Raw genomic sequence first — 26,047 nt, 5'->3', positions numbered from 1 at the left:
TTAATTATATCTTAATAAAACTGGAAAGAAAAAAAAGGAATTAACACTGAACAATTGGCATAATTTAACTGTCTTTTTAAATCTATTTAAAAAGTTACATGTGAAATACATGAATACATTCTACTCTTAAAAATTAGAATACAGATAAAATTGTGTGCATTTGACATTTTTTTCTTCAATCTTGTTGCTGCACTCCTTATCTTCCAGAGTTAACTACTCTTACACTTGTTCAGTGTGTAATGTCTTTTAAGGCTGTTTCAATATTTACGTGCATTTTATCTACAGAAAATATGTAATCATATTTTGAGTGTGAAGCATTATGTAAATGCACTATTGTATAAACGATGTATTACATGCATACATGTATAATAATTACATGCATAATGTATTAACATAAAAATATGGTATGAATAGTTATGCAACTTCTTTTTTTGTTCAAAAATATATTTTTGTGATGTATCCATGTTGACAGATATATTGATAAGTCTGGCTCCCTTTTACCTGCTATAGAGTTTTTGTATGAAAATATCACACTTTATCTACTACTCTAGGAGATCAGCCCTAGGTGTTCTTGGGAAGGAATGATGCTAAAGCTGAAACTCCAGTACTTTGGCCACCTCATGCGAAGAGTTGACTCATTGGAAAAGACTCTGATGCTGGGAGGGATTGGGGGCAGGAAGAAAAGGGGACAACAGAGGATGAGATGGCTGGATGGCATCACTGACTCGATGGACATGAGTTTGAGTGAACTCCAGGAGTTGGTGATGGACAGGGAGGCCTGGCATGCTGCGATTCATGGGGTTGCAAAGAGTTGGACATGACTGAGTGACTAAACTGAACTAAATGATTTGACAAGTAGATTGCTTCCAATTTTTCATTTTTACAAACACTACTCAGGGAATATTCTCAGACTTGTCTTTATGTATATGTACTAACATTTCTCTAGGATAGGTATCAAGAATTATAACTGCTAGATCATGTACCACAGTCATTACTTTCCTTCAGTTTCTTGAAATTGTTGCTTATGGCCAATTTCTTAGTAACTGTGATTATTTGAAAATTATGTCTAAAAACAAAATTTCTCTCTTCCACCCACCCCCCTTTCCAGCATTGGTTTTGACTCAATGATTTCTCTCTCCCCCTCCCCTACCTACACACACACAGACCCCTCTCTTCTATATAATGCCCTTTTTTTCTCCCACCAGGTCCAGGTTCTATGGGGCCTGAAACTTATATAAGTTTTTAAGCCCTCTCTGAAAAAAAAAAAAAAAAAAGTATTACAAATACAAAATGAGAAGAGTGATTATTACTTCAGAATGAAAAAATAAATCACAGCCTCAGCACCACTGACCATTGACAGTTTGGGTAAGGTAAAGTTGTTTGCTGGCGGAAAAGGAGGCAGCTGTCCTGTGTATTGCAGGAGAGTCAGCAGCATTGTCAGCCTCTACTCGCTAGATGCCAGTAACACCACCCCAGTTTTGATAACCAAAAAGTTCTCCAGACTTTGACAAATGTCTCCTAAAGGATAAAAGTGCCCCCAGTTGAGAGCCACTGCTCTAACCCACTTCTTTAGAGAATAGAAAAAGAAGAAAGATTTTTCCATTCAACTCCGCTTATGAGTCTAACCTTGTCTAAATCCCCTAATTTCTAAGGAAATTAAAGATAATTCTCTGTCAGTCTTACTCATGAACATATTTGCACACATGTAGCAGTGTTTAAAAAAGTAAATATGTCGTTACCTAAATGAGCTTATTACAGAATTTGAGGGTGATTAACTATTGTCAAATCAAATCAGTTAATGTGATTCTTCATATTAAAAGATTGCAGGAGAGAGACTGAAGCAGGAAAAATAATTATTTTCAACACACATCGATGGTTAAAGTTTCTAGGAAACTATGAGTAGAAAAAAACTTCATTTAACCAATAAAAGGCAATACCAGAAACCTTCAGCTAATTCATATTCAATGATGAAATGTTTAGAAATATCTTCAAGTTCTGGAAAGATGATACTGTCACTACTTCTTTTGAGCCCTATATCGGATGTCTTAGCCTGTCAGATAAGTTATGAAAATAAAGCAAATAGAGTTGAAAAGGAAAAACAAAATTGGCCTTTTAAAGAGATCTGACAAAATAGCAAACAAAAATTGTGGTAGGCAGAGCAATGGCTCCCCAAAGATGCCCACATCCTAATCCCTGGAGTTTGTGAATATAATACCTCCCGTGGTAAAAGGGAATTTGCAGACGTGATTGCAGATCTTGAAATGGGGTGATTGCATTGAACCATCCAGGTAGGCCCAATATAATCACAAAGGTCCTTATAAGAGGAGGGAGGCAGAGGAGAAATGATAATGAAAGCAGATGTTAGAGTGATGACACAGCTGGAAGGGGGCCGTGACATCTTGGGTATCTAATTCTGCTGTTTGTTGACATCTGATTTGTGCTTCTAGTGAATGTTTCACTAAATGTTTTGTGCTTTTGTATTGTGAGCCCTTCCATGTGGTTAATATGTAGGAAACTTGTACAGCCTGGGTTGAGTGTGTGGCCTTCCAAAGAGTCTTTATATTTGTTTCTACCAGGTGCCCCAACTGGCCAGTGACATATTTTTAAGTTAAACTTTTAGTGCATGGATATCTAGACCATGAAATTTTGATAAGCCAAAGAGAATCCTTATATCCTTCATGAATCAACATATGTATTTGTACTAAACTAAATGCCTTTATTGAGAATTTATTTAGTTCAGCAATATTTGTTGAATATGATAGGCAGAGTGGGTACATAACTAAATATGCAACCATCTTGAGGAGATGGATATAAAAGCAAGAATTTAGGTTTAGTATGATAAATCTTGTGAGGGGTATGAATACAGGTAAGCAGCACAGAAGAACCATTTACAAAGGCTGGAGTAGGAAGAGCAAAGTGGAAGGCATTGCCCACATGCTGATTAAAATGAACCTTGAATTGCAAATAATAAAAAAAAAAGATGAAAAATGACAAGAGCATATGGTTGCTTTATCCTTAAGATGGCACTATAAACTCACAATTCCTTTGTAGAGAAAGGCTATATAAAAACAACTGTGATTTATCCAAAAATCTCAGTCAATCCTTATAAACTAGAAATGCTTTTGTGTGTCAGATACTAAGGACTCATATGTATCACCTACATTTAAATTAATCTTTACAGCACCCTTTCGAAGTAGAGATGAGTATTTTGCTGCCCCGTTTTGCAGACTAGGAATAGGAGTCAGAGATGGTAGAAGTGACTTGCTTTCAGTTACAAATCCTATAAGTGGCAAAGCCAGGATTTAAACTGAGACAGCCTGAATCTGGAAACCGTGCACTTAATCATTGTATTTCATCTCTTTATAGTAATCCACGTGTTGAAAATACCATAATATTAGAATGGTCAGTTACAAAAATTCTCCCCACTCCCCTGTTCTGGTTAAATCACACTGGAGAACACGTTCCTTGCGTGAAAAGTCAAAGAGCCCATGCCTTAGCCCCCAGAGTGACAGAAGACATCCAGACACCAGAACACTGTTAGTGTTGGTTCTCTCTGCTCTGCCCAGACTGAAGCTGGAGGCTTGGCTTGCCCTCCCTCTCAAATGCCCTTCCTAAGCACTCCCTGGGAATATGGTTTCTCCAATTTGGCGCTCTGCTTATGGTAACAGGTTTAGATCTCTATTTTCCTTGCTGACATGTGAGGACTTTTGTGATCTCCATGCTTAGTATAATACCTGGAGCATAGATTTCTTAATAAATCTTTGTTAAACATTTTCTTTTTCTTCATTTAACCAGACCTTGCATCAGAGCCCTATTTTCCTTAGACTGTCCTTTGCTCCCTTCTAAATAATTTCCAACACAAACAGCAAATTATAGGAGAAAAGGCAATCTGTGTGAAAAAGTAGTTTCCATCTGAAGCACTTGTGTGTTTAGGTGAGAACTGGAATAAATGCTAACACTGGGTTTAACTGGTTAAGCAGTAATTATTAGCTAGTATACCTTTCTCAGGGGCATTTCTAAACCTGAGAAAACTATACTGTGCTTACAATACTTTGCAAATTTTCATCCAGGTGAAATATAGTTAAAATAAAGGCCAAGGGCAACCTGGAAAAGGAAGAGTGGCATCCAATCAGTGAAATATGCAAAGGGGGCATAAGTGAGAGAGGATAAGTAGATCCGCTCACCTTCCATCTCCTCTCTTCTCTTTTATGAACTTCAAGTTGTTTTTCAGCAACAAAAGGTAATAATTACTTCCTTTCTTTCTGCCCTAAGTCAATAATTAGCCCCGAACCCCTACCCCATCTACTTCCCACCCCTACTGTTAGGGAAGCACCCTGATTGAAACCGGCCCCCCTGGCCAGGCACCATAGTAACTATTTGCATGAGTTGTTTTATGACAGGAGGTCCTGGTAAGGAACAGGGGACTAATAAGCCTCCACCAACCAGAAGAGTTCGGGAAAGGTCAAAAGGAGACACCACCTGTCTGACCACCTCCCAGAATCCTTCTCTCTGGCATCCATCTTGGCTGAACAAGGCATGCACCACCAGGAAGGACTCTGAGTCAGAATGATTGGCTAAAGACAACCTGGAAACTAATCCCATCACCATAAAACCCGAGACTGCAAGCCATGTGACAGAGCTGTTCTCCTGGATTCCCTTACCCTACTGCTCTCCACCCGGGTGCCCTTTCCCAATAAAATCTCTTGCTTTGTCAGCAGATGTGTCTCCTTGGACAATTCATTTCCGAGTGTTAGACAAGAGCCCAGTTTCGGGCCCTGGAAGGGGTCCCCTTTCCTGCAACACTACCACCATCAGCCACCCAGCCCCCCACCTTTCCAAAGCTTTTGTCCCAAGTAGTATTTCTGGTTTGGCAATTTCCAGCTGCTGCTAAGTCGCTTCAGTCGTGTCCGTGTCCGTGTCTGACTCTTAGCGACCCCATGGACTGTAGCCTACCAGGTTCCTCCGTCCATGGGATTTTCCAGGCAAAAGTACTGGAGTGGGGTGCCAGGCAACTTCCAGGGTAGCCAATAAATCCTCCTGCCTGTGGGAAACTTGGAACCTTAGGTATTGGGAATGGAGTTGGTAGGGGAGCTGGGAGGTTCAGGAGGCAGTCTTGTGAGGATTAGAACACAGGTTTGGCAGTGTTGAAAGAAAATTCAACCAAGTCGACTGTAATGATATACGGGCTTTACTGAACAATTCATGAATTGGGCAGCATCCCAACTAGTGAGCAGAGAAGAGTTCCAAGGATTTCTACAAAATGGAAGGCTTTTATAGACCGGAGGGGAAAGGGAAAAGGAGAGAGTGGATTACTTCATCTTCCTTTTAGGGATGAGAAGGGCCTATGTGGCTGATTACCTCACTGCTGCTGACCAGAAAATTCCAGACTGATCTGTTAAGACTGCAATCCTAGGGGAGATTATAACTGCAGTTAGGTTAGCTATTAAGTCTTGGTCGGCTGATGTGGGACTTAGTACAAGTAACTACATTTTGGGCCTGTCATTTCTTTTTTAAAGAATAGTGAAACCAAGGTTCAAAGCCAAGCCCTACACTATTGCTGAACGTGAACACATTTATTTTCCTACGTACAAAATGTAACAACCATCACTAGCTCTACCTTATGGATTGTTATAGGTTTAAATGAGCAAATTCATGTAAAGCTCTTTGAACAATGTCTGATAATAATAAATATTCGATACATATTAGCAATGATTATTACCACATGTGCATGGGCAGTTGCTCAGTTGTGTCTGACTTTTTGCAACGCCATGGACTGTAGTCTGCCAGGCTCCTCTGTCCACGGAATTTCCCAGGCAAGAAAATTGGAGTGGGTTGCCATTTCCTTCTCCAGGGGATCTTCCCGACCCAGAAATCAAACCCTCATCTCCTGTGTCTCCTGTGCTAGCAGGCAGATTTTTTACCACCGCTTCACCTGGGAAGCTGATTATTACCATGGGTTTATGTAGTCTGTAAGCAGAGTCTGGTGAATGACTTCATTCATTTATGGAATCATTGTCTTCACAGAGTTTACATTCTAATAAGATACAATTTTGGAGAAAATTGAGATCGCTTATGTGAAATGAAACACTTTTTAAAAATTAATTATGGTATCTATGCTTGCAGTGCTTATGCCACTAACAGAAAGGATTAAGAAGCATTTAATTGTAGCAGAGTAGAGATTCAAATTAGAATCAGCAGTTATACAGTGAAGATATTCATTCAAAAAAATATATTGGGACTTCCCTGGCAGTCTGGTGGTTAAGACTTTGTGCTGATCCCTCATCAGGGAACCACCCACGTGTTACTCAGCCAAAGAATAAAAATAGAAATTTAAAAACAGAGAGAAAAATATGTTGAAGAAGGTTAATTGCTAGTGAGAGATTTTCAAATTATTTTTTATTAGGTAATTATAATTTCATAATAGCTGTTTGGATATATAAACATGTCTATATAATTTTCTAAACATGTAAATAAAAGATAGTCATTTACTACATCTGTTTGAATTCATATAACTCAAAACATTACCAAAACATTTATTTTAAAAATCAGTAAAATTGTTTAACACACTAGAAAAATTTAGGGGTGTGTGCATAAACATTTTCAAGCTTGCTTTACAAAAAAAAAGAGTGCAATTTCTATCCAAGTGTTCAGAATGACTTTCAAAAATGGAAAAAAGAAGGTAGCACTGCTTTGTAATACAGCATTAATTAATACTTATCCTGGAACACTGATGAAAGATCCTTTGTTATCACATATGGTAAACATATTTAAAAATTAACACTCCATTTCTATGAATAAAACATAGAAAAAAGACTTTATTTTCTTAGAATAACTTGTTACCATGAAAAACTGCATTCATTCTGCAGATATTACTGGCATCACACATTATTACTTTAAAAATATTTATGACACTTGAACTTCAAAAGGAAACCCACAAGACCTATTCTCCTCCCAGTACATTCACTGAATGCAGATTTAAGTGAGCACATCTCATTTGATTGTGCCCTTTATTTGTATACTTTAAAATGACGACAATATAGTACATTTGTATTTTTAACTGGTTAAGATGTATGATCTAGGTAAAACCAGCAGCCTGTACTTCTAGTAACAGTTGTCATACGCAAAAAGAAAAAAAAAAAGCCCTGAGTCGGTATTTTTTGCAAAAGTAATGAAAAAGAGTGCTCTGAAGTCATTTTATAACTTATGAAATGGTTAAGACTGTCCAGTATTATTTTGTTTTCATTTTGATTGAAGAGAGGTATGGCTTTTGTTTAGTTAATCCGATTCAGATCATTGCTTAATACTCAATTTCATTTAAGTCCTCAGAATATCCTGATGATTGCTGACTTTTATCTTCCATTTCTGTCAGGAAAGACAAATAGACAATAATAGTTTTCTCTATTTTTAATGTAGAAAATACTGAATTTGCATTCTTATGATTTGAAACTATTGCAAATTCTCTTTTCAGTCAAACTTAAATAATTTGGAAAACTATTGTTACCTGCACAGGATCCTGCTTGAAATTTAATATCATCAATGGCAATATCACTTCTTACTGACATTCCCCGAATGGCTTCAATAATTATCTGAAAAATAATGAAATATGAATTTAGAAATAGAGTCATTCTGCTAAAACAATGCTTGTCAGAGGCAGATCTAGGCTGTGTGGGTTTGGAAGCTTAGATTGTTCTCAGGGGCCCACTTTCAGGAAAAGAATACAAAATCACCAATTCAAATTTAGGTACAAAAGGGAATACTTATTTAGAATGTAAAGAAATTCACAACAAATTACTGGAGCCTTGGAAATTCAAGTTCCTTTCTTCGGAGACCTCTTTAGGCAACTTCCCAGGAATGTCCACCAAGAAATGCCTCTAGGTGGTGACCTGTTTTCCCTGGCTACCTAGAATATTCAACTCCTGTCACTCACAGGCCCTGTGAAAGTAAAGGGCCCAGAAGCTTAAGCTTCCATAGTCTCTCCCTAAATCTACCTTTATACTAGTTCTAGGTGGGAGAATTAAAACAACAGATGAGACCCAAGTATGAACAGCACTGTATAATAGTTAAATTTACCAAAAAGACAATGGTTCACTGATCATGTTAAATACTATAACATCCAAGACACAGCCCAAGAAAAAGAGGAAACCAGTTTCATGACTTTAGATCCTAGAAGAAAATAACTGATCAAATATTCAGGTTCTAGGGAAAATATATTATCAGCTCTAAAACCACTCTAATAATAGCTAATAAACCATGGAATACTCCAGGGAGGCTTGTGGGTAATTAAAATTATCCAGAAGACACACTTGCTCTACTAATTTTATCAGCAAATTACTCCCCATTGGACTAGTTCATGATTTAAATTAAATAAACAATATAAAGTGGATAATTAATAAGCATATGAAACTATCTTGAATTTAATGACTCAAAGAAGCTTTAACAACAGAAACATGACAAGATAACATTAATAGAAGTTCTAAAGATATAACCCTAAACAAGAATTCAAATAAATGGTAAGAAGAGGAAAAAGTGTCCTAATACATCTAGATAGAAGTATATATGAATGTAGTTAATAAGTGTTTTGGTTTTCTGGACAGCAATGAAATCTGTTTTTTGACCAACCTCCAACTCTGCAATGGAAGTACAACAGAGAAACCACCTGATGGAATTATATTCTGAATAGTCTGTGATTGGGCCAAAACCTTGATTTCATACAACTCTCTCCTTTGAATTTCCTAAATATTTGAGTGATAACCATTTTATAGCATTATGATTTCCCCTTTGTATTATTCCCCTATTTCTATTTGTAAAAATCCTATTAAATAATTGTGGTTATTTTAGAATTAGATAAAAATGTAACTTTCTCTTTCAGTTTAAATGTATTTTATTTTCAAATGGTTACTAAGTCATTGTGCACGCATGCTAAGTTGCTTCAGTCATGTCTGACTCTGTGCAACCCTATGGACTGTAGCCTGCCAGGCTCCTCTGTCCATTGGATTCTCCAGGCAAGAATACTGGAGTGTGTTGCATGCCTTCTTCAGGGAATCTTCCCAACCCAGGAATCAAACCGGCATCTCTATGGCGGGGTTCTTTACCACTAGTGCCACCTGGGAAGCTCAAGCCATTAGGACATAAATACTTACAGTTTTGACTCAACTAACTTGATAAAGGGAACATTAGCTATCTTTTGGTCCTGGGGTACCAGGAAAAAATTATTGAGATTAAGGGCACCATGAGCAAGAAAATCTGAAGACCTGGTCTTAGTTCAGTACCCAGCACATAATAATTCCTACTAAATGTCAGGCAGTATAATGAACAATATGAATGACAGAAATATTTCACTGAGCTGAGAATTTGTCTAACACTCTCTTTCAATGTCATCAAAGGATAAGAAATCAGGAGGAAAACACCTGAGAGCAGAGGAGGAAAGGTAAGCAAGGAATTCAAAGGAAATAAAATCATTCTGTGTTTTTAATCAACAGTGAGTCAGGTTCTGCTTAGCACTTTAATAAATCCTTTAGGAAAGGGCATGATTACAATTTTGCTACTTCATACATTTTTTTCTACAAAGAAAATCTGACGACTGGAATATCATCCAGAGGCCACCCACATACTTCTCCTATATTGGGGGTCTACAGCCTCCAAGCGGCAGACTAGTACCTCCTGTTATTTTTTTTAAATTCATTTAATTGGAGGCTCATTACCTCCTGTCATTTTTTTTTAATTGGAGGCTCATTACTTTACAATATTGTAGTGGTTTTTGCCATACATTGACATGAATCAGCCGTAGGTGTACATGTGTTCCCCATCCTGAACCTCCCTCCCACCTCCCTCCCCACTCCATCCCTCAGGGTCATCCCAGTGCACCAGCCCTGAGCACCCTGTCTCATGCATTGAACCTGGACTGGCGGTCTGTTTCACATATGATAATATACATGTTTCAATGCTGGCAGATCAGTGGTGGCATTAGATTAGAAATAAAGTGCACAATAAATGTGCTTGAATCATCCCAAAATTATCCCCTGCCCCACTATCTGTGAAAAAAAATTTCTTCCATAAAACTGGTCCCTGGTATCAAAAAGGTTGGGGACTGCTGCCCTACAGGATAAATCACAAATGGCAGCAGTACCACAGTATTCTAAAAATCAGTACCTGCCCACTCTCTGGTGATGTACAGATTGACTTGACTTCTCTAGTTCTCTGCATTTTCCTGATCGCCTGGCTCATAGCCCACTGTTCATTCGACATACCCACTTTGGATGTCTCATAAGATCAAAAACTGTGTGTGTTAAAAACAAAAGTAACTGTTAATTTGCCTCCTGCATAAGCTGCCCTCCTTCTTCCAGGTCTGCTCCACCTAAGATCTTCCTCATCTCGATAAACAGCAACTCCATTCTAGCAGTTGCTCAGGTCAAAACTTTGGAGTCATCCTGGCTCCTCTCTTTCTCTCAAACCCCACTTTCCACAAGGAAGGAAGTCCTGTGGGCTTTCTGACAACATCTCATCTCTGCTGCACAGCCCCGCCCACCACTTCTGTTCCTTGGTCCATTGCAGTAGCTCTCAAAGTCTCCTCACCCACCAGCCCCACCACCATAGTCTATGTAGTAAGTAGCTCCAGGCAGTAGCTAGAATGATCATTTAAAAGTATAAATCAGAACATATTACCTTAAAAGCCTCTAATGGTTTCTTATTGCTCTTGAAATAAATTTCAAACTGTACCATGTCATCCAAGGCCTTTTATGAGTATTTCCTGATACTTCTTTGACCTCATTACCTGATCAGCTCGACTTATTCTTTTTCATAGCACTTACTATCACTTGATGTTACATTATATATTTTTGTTTCACATTTTCTACCTCTCCCCCTCCAACTAGAATGCAAACTTAAAAAGTGTAAAAACTGTATGCTATGTTCATTGCAGTATCCTCAGCACTTAAAAAGAGTAAATGGTCAATAAACACTGAAAAGAGATATTTTGGCCTGAGCTCCTATAGTAGCTCACTCTGATAACTGATATAGCTATTGAGAATAACAGGTCTACCATGGTTATAAAGACCAGAATGATTTGGGAAAGAATACATTTTTAGAAACAATTATCTTTTTTATAGTTTGGTACTTTAAAATTTATAAAACCCTTTCACAAACATAATCTCATTTGATTGTCACTTTAGTGATGTCAGCATGGCAGGTATTATTACCCCATTTTGAAAATGTATTAACAGGCTCCCCTGGTGGCTCAGATGGTAAAGAATCTGCCTGCAATGCATGAGACCAGGGTTTAATCCCTGGGATGGGAAGATACCCTGGAGAAGGGAATGCCTACCACTCCAGTATTCTTGCCTGGAGAATTCCATGGAGAGAGGAGCCTGGCAGGCTGCAGTCCAAGGGGTTGCAAAGAGTTGGACATGAATGAGCAACTAACACAAACAGTCTCAGGGAGACTGATGTTTCTCCAAGATCACCCAGTGCTTGTGACGTCCAGGGCAATGAGTATATCTTGGGACTTCTATGGCAGGAGGGAGTGTAAAACAGGGACTTAGGGATGCAAACAATGGAACCAGTTTAGACTGAGTTCTCACTCTGCCACTTACCAGCTGGACATTTAGTTTTCCCCATCTTTAAAGAAGAGCTACAAGATCAACTGGAAGAACTTCTGCACAGCTCTTAGCGCTGTGAGTACTTAGCACAGAGAAGATGACCATTTGCACATGGGTGTCTCTGTGTTTTATTAGACACTAGGATGTTTGGGAAAAACTAGTTCATCCTGGTCTCCAGATAGTCATTTGGGATTCTTGAGGGAATCACAAAACCAAGAAGAACATTTCTTATGGCAGATTATGTGTTCCATTCTAAGCCTAAAGGAATGATCTGGAATCTTTTTTCCCAATTGGGAGCCAAAAATCTCTCAGGTCATTCTTTACCCTTTGAGCTTAAATATTCCAAGATGCCACCCCAGGTGCCTCACTACTTTGTGCTCAAAAAAATTTCAGACAACAAGTCACCTGGCAAGTCTAGTATATGCAAGGACCTATACCCAGGGCTCAGATGCTGTGAGGTCACCTGTTCCACAGATCTCAAATCCTAGAGCTCTTGTGCATCAGCACCATTTGGGGGTTTTAGAAAACATCAAGGCTCAGGCTCTGCCTGAGAGACTCAGATTTGTTCCATCTGTGACACAGATTCTCCATCTTTAGAATGCTCCAGAATCACCACAATTCTTGTTAAGACAGATTGCAGGGCCCTAAGCCCCAGAGTTTCTAGTTCAGTAGTTCCAAGGCAGGGCCTGGGAGTGTGCATTGCAGGTGAGTTTCATTTTAGATGAATACACATTTCAGGTGTTGCTGCTGGTGTCAGGACCACACCTTGAGAACCTTTGAATAGTGTGAGTGCCCTGATAACCTAAAAAAATTAATCCATCAACCCTGAATGATGATCAGTGGTATAAGGAAGTTTATGAGTGATCCATTTTCTTTCTGTAAGCAGACATTAAATCACTATCAAAATTATTCCTGGGGCTATATGTTTTCCTTTACTAAATGTTTAGATAGTTTTATCCACACCAAGATAACGGGCCATCCTTGAATAATGGTGCATCTTCCATCTGTCATTTGTTCTTAGCAACAGCAACCTAGATGGCCATTCCTATTTAGATCTGTAGAAAATCAATTTTGGTTAAGGTGTGGCATAAAATAATGTCTTTATTTTGGATACTTCTTCCTAGGAAGACTTGCTTAAACCAAGCAGGCGGAGGTTAACATTAAGGGGTGCTCTGGTCCAGAACCAAGGATGAGGAGGAAGTAGGGCTTTTAGCTGAAGGTCACTCCTGGAATTCTATACAGCAATTTCAGGAATAGTCAAGGGTCTAATGTTATCTGCCCAGAACTTTCTGGAGCTTTGATTTATGGTAGGCAGGTAAAGGCTTCCTTGCTAGTTCAGCGGTAAAGAATCTGTCTGCCAATGCAGGAGACACGGGTTCCATTCCTGAGTTGGGAAGATCCCCTGGAGAATGAATGGCAACCCACTCCAGATTCTTGTCTGGAAAATCCCCTGGACAGAGGAACCTGGCAGGCTACAGGCCATGGGGGTCACAAAAGAGTCAAACATGACTTAGTGACTAAAGAAAAACAATAGGCAGGTAAAGTCATAGGCTTTTAGGAGGCTGCTGCTGATTTCTAGGCGAATTGGCTGCTTGATCTCACCCACTGGGATTGAAAAGGCTCCTTCTTATTGCTGCTCAGATTCCATTATAATTGGGATCCTGCAGGAAGGAAGTCTTCTACTGCCTGTGAGCAGACTCAAGGGAGGCCCAGGACATAGGATTAAGATTCAGTTTCTTCTGCATCAGTGCAGACAGAGGCTTAAAAATTTACTCTGGATCATGTACTCTGTTAAACAGAAGCTTACAACAGCAGCCCTTGCATATGGCTAATGATGAGTGAAAGATGCAGCTGCAACAACTAATTAGGTAATAACAGGTTTAGAAAAAAGAGAAGCTCTGTTTTAGAGGTTTTCAGGACACAGAATATAACTGACACTCAAAATGTACCAAGATGAAAATAGCTACAGTTTCACTATTGAATTACAAAAATTACTCTATGTATAAATATCCAAAAGCTTTCTCTTTCTAATTTCCCTTTCATTGCTTAGGTTCAATCAATATAGACTAATTATGTTTGCTCTTAAACAAGTACTGCCTCTATCTTTGACCCTGAAAAAGAACAAAACATTCTTGATGGTAGCAAGAAAAAGAAAGAGCATCAGAAGCGTACAGGAACATTTCCCATCATTTGATTCTTGTCTCTCTTGGCTTACCTGGTGCTGCCTCTCACAGCTATATTCAATCAGTGCCCGTAGCCAGGAGATGCTCTGTTCACCTCTTCTTCTCCACAAGAGAGACTCTTCACTGTCGCCTTCCTTTTTCAAATAAACATTCAGGAGGCCAGTACCTGCTCCATACATGTGGTAGAAAAAGGTCAAGCAGTGTTTCCCAGTGACTCCTCGTAGAGGCCTGGACAAGAGTCGTGCTTTTTGTCCATATACCAAGTGGGAAGCCTCGATGTACATGTAGTAGCCTTGAGAGCAATGCAACATCAGGTATTATTAAAAAGGACACACCATATTCTCTTCTAACGTACATATATATGCAGATTATTTTCCATTATAGATTATTACAATATATTAAATACTGTTTCCTGTGTTATACAGTAAATCCCTGTTGCTTATCTATTCTATGTATAGCAGTTTGTATCTGTTAACCCCATACTCCGAATTTATTCTGCCACTCATTTCTCTTCTGAGTACTGTTCTTGGAGACAAATTAGAGTCAATGAATGACTTGACTACAGTACTGATAAAGGAGCTTATAATTTTGGAGAATGTGTATAATCCAAGAAAGATTAAATATGCTACAAGATTTTGACCATCAAAATAAGTGTTTTCATGTAATACTTTATAATTCAGTTTAATATACAGGAGGTAATTAATATACTAGTATTGTGCCACTGAGGTGGTAATTAACATGAGAATTTATCCTACTAATCCATGGACACTATTTTGACATTCCATCGTTGGTTTAGGGGAATGGTCACTAGATGAGGTTCAAGTCTTGGTTCTAATAGTTATTGTCTGTGTGACTGTGATCTAATGGATTATCCAGTCTGAACCTATTTGTTGTTGTTCAGTTGCTAGGTTGTATCTGACTCTTTGCAACCCCATGAACTGCAGCATTCCAGGCTTCCCTGTTCTTCACTATCTCCCTGAGTTTAAAAATAACTCTGTGCTACAGAGTTGTGAGAATTAAATAAAATGTGTGACATATGTCCACATGTAATATGTATTCAAATATGTTTTCCGCCCTGCTTTCCGGAGATTTTTCTGTGACACTTCTTGAAAATATAATTGTACAATATTTCAGTTCAGTTCAGTTGCTCTTTGCAACCCATGGGCTGTAGCACATCAGGCTTCCCTGTCCTTCACCAACTCCCAGAGCTTGCTCAAACTCATGTCTATCAAGTAGGTGATGCCATTCAACCACCTTATCCTCTGTCATCTCCTTCTCCTCCTGCCTTCAATCTTTCTCAGGATCAGGGTCTTTTCCAATGAGTCAGTTCTTTGCATCAAGTGGCCAAAGAATTGGAGCTTCAGCTTCAACATCAGTCCTTCCAATGAATATTCAGGATTGACTGGTTGGATCTCCTTGCAGTCCAAGGGACTCTCAAGAGTCTTCTCCAACACTGTAGTTCAAAACCATCAATTCTTCGGCACTCAGCTTTCTTTACAGTCCAACTCTCATATCCATACATGACTACTGGAAAAACCAGAGCTTTGACTAAACGGACCTTTGTTGGCAAAGTAATGTCTGTGCTTTTCAATATGTTGTCTAGGTTTGTCATAGCTTTTCTTCCAAGGAGTAAGCATCTTTTAATTTCATGGCTGCAGTCACCATCTGCAGTGATTTTGGAGCCCCCCAAAATAAAGTCTGACACTGTTTCCACTGTTTCCCCATCTATTTGCCATGAAGTGATGGGATCATATGCTATGATCTTCGTTTTCTGAATGTTGAGCTTTAAGCCAACTTTTTCACTCTCCTCTTTCACTTTCATCAAGAGGCTTTTTAGTTCCTCTTCACTTTCTGCCATAAGTGTGGTGTCACATGTGTATCTGAGGTTATTGATATTTCTCCCAGCAATCTTGATTCCAGATTGTGCTTCATCTAGCCCGGCATTTTGCATGATGTCCTCTGCATATAAGTTAAATTAGCAGGGTGACAATATATACCCTTGACGTACTCCTTTCCCGATTTGGAACCAGTCTATTGTTCCATGTCCAGTTTTAACTGTTGCTTCTTGACCTGCATACAGATTTCTCAGGAGGCAGGTAAGGTGGTCTGGTAGTCCCATCTCTTTCAGAATTTTCCACAGTTTACTGTGATCCACACAGTCTACAACATTTAATATAATTATTTGTGACATTTAACATGTTTATATCTTGTACTTCATACATCATACACTATGTACTGTATGTTAATTATATAACACTTTACATTTCCATTTTCCTTTCCTAATTTTAGTTTTGTTTTTTTTTTTTAATTTGCTTGTTTTAGGCAGAAGCAGGATTAATCTGCATGTAAATAATGCAGTGGTGTGTTGGAACCTGTTTCCACTGGCTCCAACAGTCAATTATGTGACTTCTGTTGTTAGGTCCAAATGGCTTCACTCTGGTAGTTTGAAATGGTCGACAATGGAAGTATTCATACTACAGAAATGGGACATAACTACAAGTCAGCCCCCACCATAAAAAATAGAGGTGGTTGGTGTTAAATAATTACCATGGAGCCACTAAAATAAGCAATATAATAATAGCAATTTCCAGAATAATACACCCATAATATAATTCTATGTATCTGTGGCTCATATTTTAAAGAAGCCGTGAACTCTATATAAGTAGTTCTTAACCCTTCCTCATTTGATGAAAAGCTTATATCTTTTCAATGTGAAAAAATATGCACAAGTTTTTATATCCAATTGCATCATCTTCTTTGGCAATATTGATTTTTTTACATACATGATGTAAAAATTTTTACATAGTGTTATCTCTATTATTTCACACGGAAATTAATGGCTGCACTGAGGGAAAAAGAGTTCCCAAATATTGCGCACAAATGAAATGGCTTCTAGAGCGTCTTTAAAGTTTCAAGTCTAGTCAGTGAAGTCTATTCATTTCTCAAAAGGCAATGCTTGGGACACCCCAACCAGAATTGATCAGAGGCTCCATCCTTGCTCCTTCAAGGCATTCCTCCTTTTCCTTTCCCTCATTTCCACAGATCTGAGAATCCAACGGGCCATTATAAGGGTGGGAGAAAAAGTCCTGCCCCATTTGGTCTTATCAAATCTTGCGCGCCGTGCAAGCCCTCCCTCAGCGTTTCACTCAGTAAAGTTACCACCCTGCAAAACTGGGCGATCAGTCACGGGCTTTGTCAACCAGTCATCCGCATGATCTACTGTAAACTTCTGGGATGCTGTCGTGTGTCTGCTGTGCTCACCAACGACATCCTCATTACTGAAACCAAGGGTCAGTCTTCAGTTCTTGTCGTCCTTGTCATTAGTAGCACTGGACACAGTAGATCACTCCTGCCTCCTAGAAGGACTTTCTTATTTTGGTTTGCAGGACGCTGACCTCTCCTGGTTTTTCTCCCACTTCACTGGTCACTCCTTTGCTAGTTCACCCTTTCTTCTCTGACCTCTTGATCTTGGAGTGCTCCAAGACCCAGTGTTTGAATCTCTCCATTCTCGCTCACTTCTTTGGTGATCTCATCTTATTTCATGGCTTGAAATACTATACATGCTGTTATATCTCAAATTTTAATTTCCAACCTCTTTCCTAAAATCCAGGCTTGTTATTGAAAGTAATGTCCTCTTATTGTCAAGTAGGTATCTCAAACTGAACATGGTCAAAACTATACTCCTAACAGCCTCACTCTAAAGCTTACCCCACCCTTTTTAGTTGTCCAGGCCCCAAACCTGGCCATTCTTTATATCCTTTCACTCTTCACATCCAGATGGTCAGGAATTTCTGTTGGTTTTACCTTCAGAATATGTTCAGAATCCAATCACTTCTCTCCTTACCACCTCCACTGCTACCTCCCAATTTGAGCCAGTATTATTTCTGAGTTGGATTAATCCAAAACCTCCCAACAAGTCTGCCTGCTTTTACCCTAGTTCTCTGCAATCTAATCTAAACATAGCATCCATTGTAAACTTTCTAAAGCAATAGCTAAATTTTACTATTCCTCTGTTCAAAACCCTCCACTAGTTTAGCATTTCACTCCGAGTAAGAGCTGAAAGCTTGACAACATATAAGGCTCTATATAACTCCTGCTCATTCTCTTACCTGATTCCTACCACCTTTCTCCTCACTCACTCTGAGTCTCGAGGATACACTTGAGTTCTATACCATTCCTAGAATGTAGTAAGTTTGCTACCACCCCAGGCCCTTTGCATGTGCTAATCTCTGCCTACAGTGGCTTTTCTTTCATATAATCTCACATCTCACTCTCTCACCTCTAAGTCTTTGCCCAGATATTACCTTTTCTATTAGGCCTATTCTGACTACATTGTTTCAAATAGCAATCGCCCCTCCTCTGGTACTCCTTTTTCTCTATACCCTAATTTATTATTTTCCATCCCATTTAATTGCCTCTTGCTGCTGCTGCTGCTGCTGCTGCTAAGTCGCTTCAGTCATGTCCGACTCTGTGGAACCCCATAGATGGCAGCCCACCAGGCTTCCCCGTCCCTGGGATTCTCCAGGCAAGAACACTGGAGTGGGTTGCCATTCCCCTCTCTGAATTGCCTCTTAACATACTATATAAAATTCCTATTTTTGTATTTGTCTGTCTCCTTCCTCTAGAACACTCAAAGGCAGAGATATTTCCTTGTTTACTGCTATGCCCCCAGGTCCTAGAGCAGTGTCTGGAACATAGCAGATGCTCAATAAATATTTGTTGAATGAACAAAAATCACAGACCAGTCTGACCATTTCCAGAGCACATGGCTCTACCAAGGTTACTCCAGTTGTGTGAAGATCTTGGCAACGAGACATGTACTTGACTAGGATGCTCCAAAGCAAAATAGGAACAAGTCCAAGTTTTGATAAAGTCACATTTTAAAGAAAATGTTCTCAACCTAATTACATACTGTCTGACTTTTTTTTTTTTTTTTTAGCCAAACACACATTCTTTAACTTCATTACCTTCATTCTTTCACTGGCAAGAAAATTGCTACACAAGAAGCACTGGGGTTTTTATACTTTCAGCAATGAAAGAAAATCTTATTGTTCTTTTCTTTAATACTAGGAGTTGGTGATGGACAGGGAGGCCTGGTGTGTTGCGGTTCATGGGGTCGCAAAGAGTCGGACACAACTGAGCAACTGAACTGAACTGAACTGAACTGAAGCTACTGGATGTAAACAAATACTGATACACAAAACCCTAACAGAAGGGTGTATTTAATTTAATCCCGTGGAAAATAAAGTCAAAACATAAACATTGTTTTTCACCTACTATGCACAACCGTGTTCTGTACTATCCTATATGTAAACTAGTATAGCACAATGAACTGAAACCCTACCTTAATGCATGTTTAAACTGAAAAATATTTCCTCCAAAAATAATTCTTAAGGAAATAAGAAGAAAGTCAAAGAAAAATAACTTTGGTACCTGCCTTTGGGACTCTCAAAAGGTCCACTTGAATCCCAAGAAAAGGACCTTAGCTAAAGACGAAACACTTAATGGGATGGGGAGGATAGGGGACAGGGAGGCTCCTCTGATAGACGCTGTCACTGGGAAGCTGGAAAGAAAAGACTGTTGCGGGCCTACAACAGGAAGTCTTTTCAGAATGGAAAGAAAGCAATGGGTCCATTATAAGTGAGAGATGACGCAAGAAGTATCTTCCACCTAGTGGTCATAGCATGTAATCCCAGTGACGACATACGCTGTGTGCTGTGCTTAGTCGCTCAGTCACGTCTGACTCTTTGTGACCCCATGACTGTAGCCCACCAGACTCCTCTGTCCATGGGGATTCTCCAGGGAAGAATACTGGAGTGGGTTGCTATTTCCTTCTCTAGGGGATCTTTTCAACACAGGGATCGAACCCAGGTCTCCCGCATCACAGGTGTATTCTTTACTGTCTAAGCTACCAGGGAAGCCCAAGTCCTGGGCAAAATCATCTGAGGTCCTGCTAGAGGGGTAAACCTCCAGGATTATCCAACTGAATTCTTCCTTGTGTGAGTACAGTGCACTAATCAGTCAGCCTCAACTGGGTGATGCATTACTCTGGTAATGCTTTCCTTTCATGAGTCTCTGGGTCTTGGGTATAAGGCTGAAGCCATTACCTAAGGTTTCTAGTTCCAGATCACTGTGTAGTACCATGAAATATGTAAGGAAAGCTCCTAAACTGTTTGACATGTGTAACTGCTGCTTTTGGAAGAGACGGGGAACAGCCAGGGGAACATTAGTATAATTACACCTTTCTGGGGCACAGGCACTAGTCTACTTTTCTTGAGTTTTGACCTTTTTCTTGAGTTTTGACCTTTCTAAAACTCCTTCAGGATGTAATTTCTGTTTTAAGCCCATAAATATATCCCTTAAGGCAATACTGATTTAGACTAACTTATATGCAGAGTACATCATGAGAAACGCTGGACTGGAAGAAACACAAGCTGGAATCAAGATTGCCGGGAGAAATATCAATAACCTCAGATATGCAGATGACACCACCCTTATGGCAGAAAGTGAAGAGGAACTAAAGAGCCTCTTGATGAAAGTGAAAGAGGACAGTGAAGAAGTTGGCTTAAAGCTCAACGTTCAGAAAACTAAGATCATGGCATCTGGTCCCACCACTTCATGGGAAATAGATGGGGAAACAGGGTCAGACTTTTTTTGGGGGGCTCCAAAATCACTGCAGATGGTGACTGCAGCCATGAAATTAAAAGACGCTTACTCCTTGGAAGGAAAGTTATGACCAACCTAGATAGCATATTCAAAAGCAGATACATTACTTTGCCAACAGAGGTCCATCTAGTCAAGGCTATGGTTTTTCCAGTAGTCATGTATGGATATGAGAGTTGGACTGTGAAGAAGGCTGAGTGCTGAAGAATTGATGCTTTTGAACTGTGGTGTTGGAGAAGACTCTTGAGAGTCCCTTGGACTGCAAGGAGATCCAACTAGTCCATTCTGAAGGAGATCAGCCCTGGGATTTCTTTGGAAGGAATGATTCTGAAGCTGAAACTCCAGTACTTTGGCCACCTCATGTGAAGAGTTGACTCATTGGAAAAGACTCTGATGCTGGGAGGGATTGGGGGCAGGAGGAGAAGGGGACGCCAGAGGATGAGATGGCTGGATGGCATCACTGACTCAATGGACGTGAGTCTGGGTGAACTCCGGGAGTTGGTGATAGACAGGGAGGCCTGGTGTGCTGCGATTCATGGGGTCACGAAAAGTCGGACACGACTGAGCGACTGAGAGACCAATATCTATACCTAAAAATAATTGTCACATATTTGTCAACTGATCAGAAGCTGTCTGATGCCCAGACCAAGTATTACTCTTGATTCCAAACATGTTTTTCTTCTTGACTTGCATGTGACATTTCCTTTCCCCAGAAAAGATCAGAGCTTCATGGAGAGACAGTCGGCCTCACATGTGTTTGGAAAGCAGAGAAAAGCCCTGTGTGTTGACAAGCTTTGCCACATTCCAACTCCAAACGCTGTCTGTCTCAGCAAACAAAAGCTCTCTGGATGGGAGTCAGGAGCCCCAGCGATAAAACCTCAGACTGGCTCAAGTGTCCCTGCACATGAAGGATTCCAGTCTGTGGAAGGTATTATTAACTGGAGAAGACAAATTACTTTCTTTCTGTGGATCGCTGCTTAACATTCAGGATAGGGGTTCCAGTGGGTCTACTGGGAGATCAGGGTCCCATCTGTTCTTTGTTCAGCAACTGTGATGTGTTGAGACACAGCATATTCGTAATTGGGAGCAGTGAAGCAGCTGTTCTCTAGTCTTGCGGCCCTCTCGCACCAGGGCTGGGAAGGAGTGGGAGGCCATGTGGAATGAACAGCTAGCTGCTTCATTAAGCTGGAAGACGAGTCTTAACAATCAGGGGGAAAAGATATCAATATTTTGGGAAGAACAACTGCTAAATATGTCTGTCTCTAAAATTATTGTTCTTTATTATATCTTTTAAATGATTTTTAAAGCGTGTCATAAATGAGTGGTTATTAACTTACTGGGGGCAGAGTTTCAACTTGGGAAAACTTTTAACAGTTCTGGGGTGGTGATGGTTACAAAAAAGGTATATGTACTGAATACCATTGAATTATGTACGTAAAAATGACTAAAATGGTAAATTTTATGTTATGTATATTTTACCACTATTTTTAAAAAAGCTTGTCATAGAAGTCTTCTCTTGGGTAAGTAGGGTCCAACAATACCAGAAATTAGTGTGATAAGATAAATTATGAAAAAAACTGAGGAGACCGGAGATTTTAATATTCTAGAGCTAATTGCCCTTATAGTTTCAGACTAGTTGAGTAGCATTGTTACATGTCTGGATATCAGCTACCGAAATTCTTAAAAGACAAGGACTTGAATGAGACTGTTATTAAATTTCAGCTATTAATATATAGCCAACACATTAAATATATAGTTTTGATTTTCTTTTGTGTCAACAGCACAATTTATAAGTAAATGTCATTATTTGGTATTTTAATGTATCACTCATATTTCTACTACACAAGAAGGTTCATATAAGACTCCTACCTTTATTTAGTAGTGTGTTGGAGAGAATTTAATTGCCAGAAGTACAGAAGATGTATTGAAACACTGAACAGTAACACAGAAGAAATTGATGGTGTCTCTTTATTTGGAAATTATTATTTTTTTTTAGTGATGAATAGCTACTTTTCTAGGACGTAGCTGTGGGAAAGAGATAGGGAAAACTGGATGACTTTTAATCTGTTCACTGGTGGACTCAGTGAGCTAGGAAATGTTACAGTTGAAGGCATTTTCTCACTAAACTGGAGAGTTATCTGTTGATTTGTTTATTCTACTATCTTTTGGTCACAAAACCCATGTAAACTCCAGGACAACTACAACAATTATTTAAGAAGAATTCTGACAGCATGGCATCACATTAATAATATGATATTATTATATAAATATAATCATATATTAAAATTGTCATAACCAATAAAACCCTTAGAACTTTGTTAAGATTTGTCTTTACTGTCTTGTAAAAGAAATAGCATCAGTGTCAAGGAACTTTCTGATTCTGCCAGGACAGAGCCATTCAAATAGATGGTGACAAGAAATGGATAAACAGGTCCTGCAGAGTCCATTTCAGCTCGATGCAAGTCAAGATTTATGTCACAAGTGCTTTTATTATTTTATCAAACAGGGAGCCAAGCGGTCGGGCTAGAATATTGTCTTTGTTGTTGTTCTAGTAGAATGACATGTTCTAGTAGATGACTGACAAACGTTGGAAATGTTTCCCCAACTTTAGCCACACAAATACCACTAAGTATATATTACTTATCCACATAGTACCTGTACTATTATTCTTCTGATATATTTATTTAAATAGATTTCATTTTTTACTCCTTAAATCCATTATTCAAATAGGAAACTGCATATTAGCATGAAAACAGAAAACAAGCTATAGATTTGTGAAATAATGGTGTTGCTGTACTGATTATATATTTTGCTTTCTTTTTTTTTAGAGGTAGTCTAGTTTTCAGAGTTTTTTTTAAATTAATCTTTATAACATCTTCTTTATTTTATTTTATTTTTATTTTTTTTTTACTTTACAATATTGTATTGGTCTTGCCATACATTTGCTTTTATATGAATAGTACTATCAAATTAAAAATATGCATCCACTTAACCCTTAAATTACCCAGTGGTACTTTGGAAGACACTGGTTTAAGGTCTACCAAATCTTCTGGTTACTACTAAGTCATTTTATTTGTAATCATATGCCATGGTTTTCTATATATAAAAGCACAAATGACACAAAACACTGAGTCCAAGAAAGTATCCCAGAAATGAATACCAGATGAACATCAGATTTTGTGAATGAGTCACTAACTACAAAAATGGTAATATCATTTTCATTTTAGTGGAGCTTGTATAGTATTAGTTCTTTCAGAAATACAACCTCGGTTAATCATCACAGCAGCCCTAAGAGATTAGCAGGGCATCCACTGTTATGTGATGCATGATGCATAGTAGGTACTTAGAAAATATGGAGTAAATCAAGATCATAGAAACTCTGCTCTGTATAACATTACAATTGCTCCCAGTTCTAAGATGTTTCATCTTATAAACATGTAGCATATGACACTGGTGGCTTTAACAAACATTCGTTTTAAAGGGGTATTTAATTGCTTATACTTTAATTTACGAATGGGTGATCCTTGTTATATTGTAATCTGAAAGCCAATATATCAGCCCACATTAGGCCATTAGAGGCCATTGTGTGTCCTAACCCTCAAAGGCGAAGCTACCCTTTGAGGGTTTAGGCTATACAATGGCTGGGGGGAATGTGGTCCTGGAGTTTAACTGACATTATTGGTTCACAGATCAGAAAAATTTAGATACTTTCTGATGGGTTACATTTCAGTGGATGTCTAAAACTACCATCAGTTTGAATATATCCTTTCCAAGAGCAGACCCTTTTCTCTGGTATGAAGGGTGATAGGTACGAGATTACGTGGCTGTGTGAAGACTTGTGTTTTTCACATGTAAGCTGTCACAGCTGTTTGAAGTCATGTGTGGTCTCCTACTATCATGTGGGATGGAAAACTCTGGTGAGACAGTGTGGACAGAATATGGACATTAGAGCCCAGCATTCCTGAGATACAGTCCCTATTCTACCAATCATTGCTGTGTGGCCTTGGAAAGACATTTCTCCAATCTTCAGTTCTTTCATATGAAAAATGGATACTTTCACTTACAAGTCATGGTAAGGGTGTATTACTGATTGAATATTTATTTCCCCTCTTTCCAAATTTATATGTTGAAATCCTAACCCCCACTATGATGGTAATTAGAGGTATGGTCTTTGGGAGGGGTTAGCTCCTGAGGGCCAAGTTCTCATAGGTGGGATGAGTAGCCTTATAAGAGTCCTCAGGGAGCTCACTTGCCTCGTCTGCTGTGTAAGGACACAGCAAAAAGACTGCTGACTATGAACTAGGAAGTGAGCCCTCACCAGACCTCAAATCTGCCAGCACCTTGATCTTGAGCTTCTCAGCCCTCAGAACTATAAGAAATAAATGTCTGCTATTTAAGCCTCTGAGTCTATGGTATTTTTGTTGTAGCAGCTCAAACTGACTAAGGATATAAAGGTCCCAGCACAGTGCCTGCACATGGTAAACTCTCCATAAATGATCAGTAGATGTTATTATTTCCCTAGAAGAATAACTGTTAAAGTAATTTAAAGAACAAGACCAAGATAGAAAACTCCAATGCTATATTATCTGTAGGTAACCCTGGGCATAGCACAGCAAAATTTGCAGCCTCTGCATTGTTATACTTAGGAATAAAAAGATATAATCTGTAAAAGATTTTATGTGGTTAGAAAATTGAAAGATGTCCTGAGACCCTTTAGGGAGTTTGCATTGAAATAGGTGAAATAAATGATGGAAAAAGGGAAACCCTAGAAAAATTTACTGAAAAAAAAATCAGAATGCTCTACGTTGTTCACCAGAGAATTTGATACTCTGTGGTCAAGTATTTTCTGGGAATAAATATTGAACACACTGAGAAGTTTTTACATTACAATTTTTGTTATGAAGTTTCACCCCGGTCAGCTGAAATATTCTTCAAAGTTTTCAGAGAGACAAAGAAAACACAATCATACCATTTTCTTTAAACAAAGCCACACCAAGTAAACTAACATGTGCCCCTACATGTAAATAAAGGAGCAAAATTATGAGTAATGGAATATCTACTGCATGTACTTTTGTCAGATTTTCATAGATTTTGTCTTTACGCAGGAGAGAGGACGTCATCCACAAGTTGATTAAGTTTAAACTCAACCATCCTTTGAAGTACATGAACAGACAAGTACCTATAGTTACCTCGTTTTCTAGATGACATCACTGAGACCTAGGGACTTGAAGTAACTTTTTCAAGGTCTCATACCTAGTGAGTAGGGAACCTTGACTCCAAAGTTCGTGGGTCTGTTGTATCCTGGCTTGGTAACCCTCCCTTGCCCTTTTCAGAGACTCTCTCCCTCCACGGCTCCCTATTTTTGTTTTGTCCTCTCTTCCATGTCCAAGACATTGCACAGACTGTTTCCCAGAAAATTCCCCTGTGTACGCTACCACAGCACAACCCTCTTCTCAGATCTGTTGTTACTAGATTTTTTGGTGTCCCTGAAAAATGGAAGAGAAGCTATCAACTCCCTCCCCAGAAAAATGTACATACAGACATCGTGATTACAATGGACTCAAACTAACACTGATTTATTCTTGATATTTCTCTATTCATCTCATA

General features: G+C 39.0%; 1 protein-coding gene across 2 annotated transcripts in view; it reads right to left on the bottom strand.

The window, feature by feature from the left end:
* Nucleotides 1–6,377: 6,377 nt before the first annotated feature.
* The window catches only part of MAMDC2 (MAM domain containing 2), a 163,332-nt gene continuing 143,662 nt past the window's right edge, over nucleotides 6,378–26,047 (bottom strand). Inside the window, exons 12-14 of one of the 2 annotated variants that reach the window (XM_070794624.1) lie at nucleotides 13,810–14,069; nucleotides 7,502–7,586; nucleotides 6,378–7,362 (exon numbers count right to left, since the gene is read on the bottom strand). In XM_070794624.1, the coding sequence (XP_070650725.1) occupies nucleotides 7,298–7,362; nucleotides 7,502–7,586; nucleotides 13,810–14,069 (410 nt within the window). In that variant the 3' untranslated portion in view covers nucleotides 6,378–7,297. Of the gene's footprint in view, nucleotides 7,363–7,501; nucleotides 7,587–13,809; nucleotides 14,070–26,047 lie in introns of those variants that run through there. The other variant, XM_070794625.1, reaches the window with a different exon arrangement.

The sequence above is a fragment of the Bos indicus genome, chromosome 8, assembly GCF_029378745.1.
Source record: "Bos indicus isolate NIAB-ARS_2022 breed Sahiwal x Tharparkar chromosome 8, NIAB-ARS_B.indTharparkar_mat_pri_1.0, whole genome shotgun sequence".
In the NCBI taxonomy this organism is placed as follows: domain Eukaryota; kingdom Metazoa; phylum Chordata; class Mammalia; order Artiodactyla; family Bovidae; genus Bos; species Bos indicus.
This window is presented reverse-complemented; position numbering and strand designations above follow the sequence as displayed.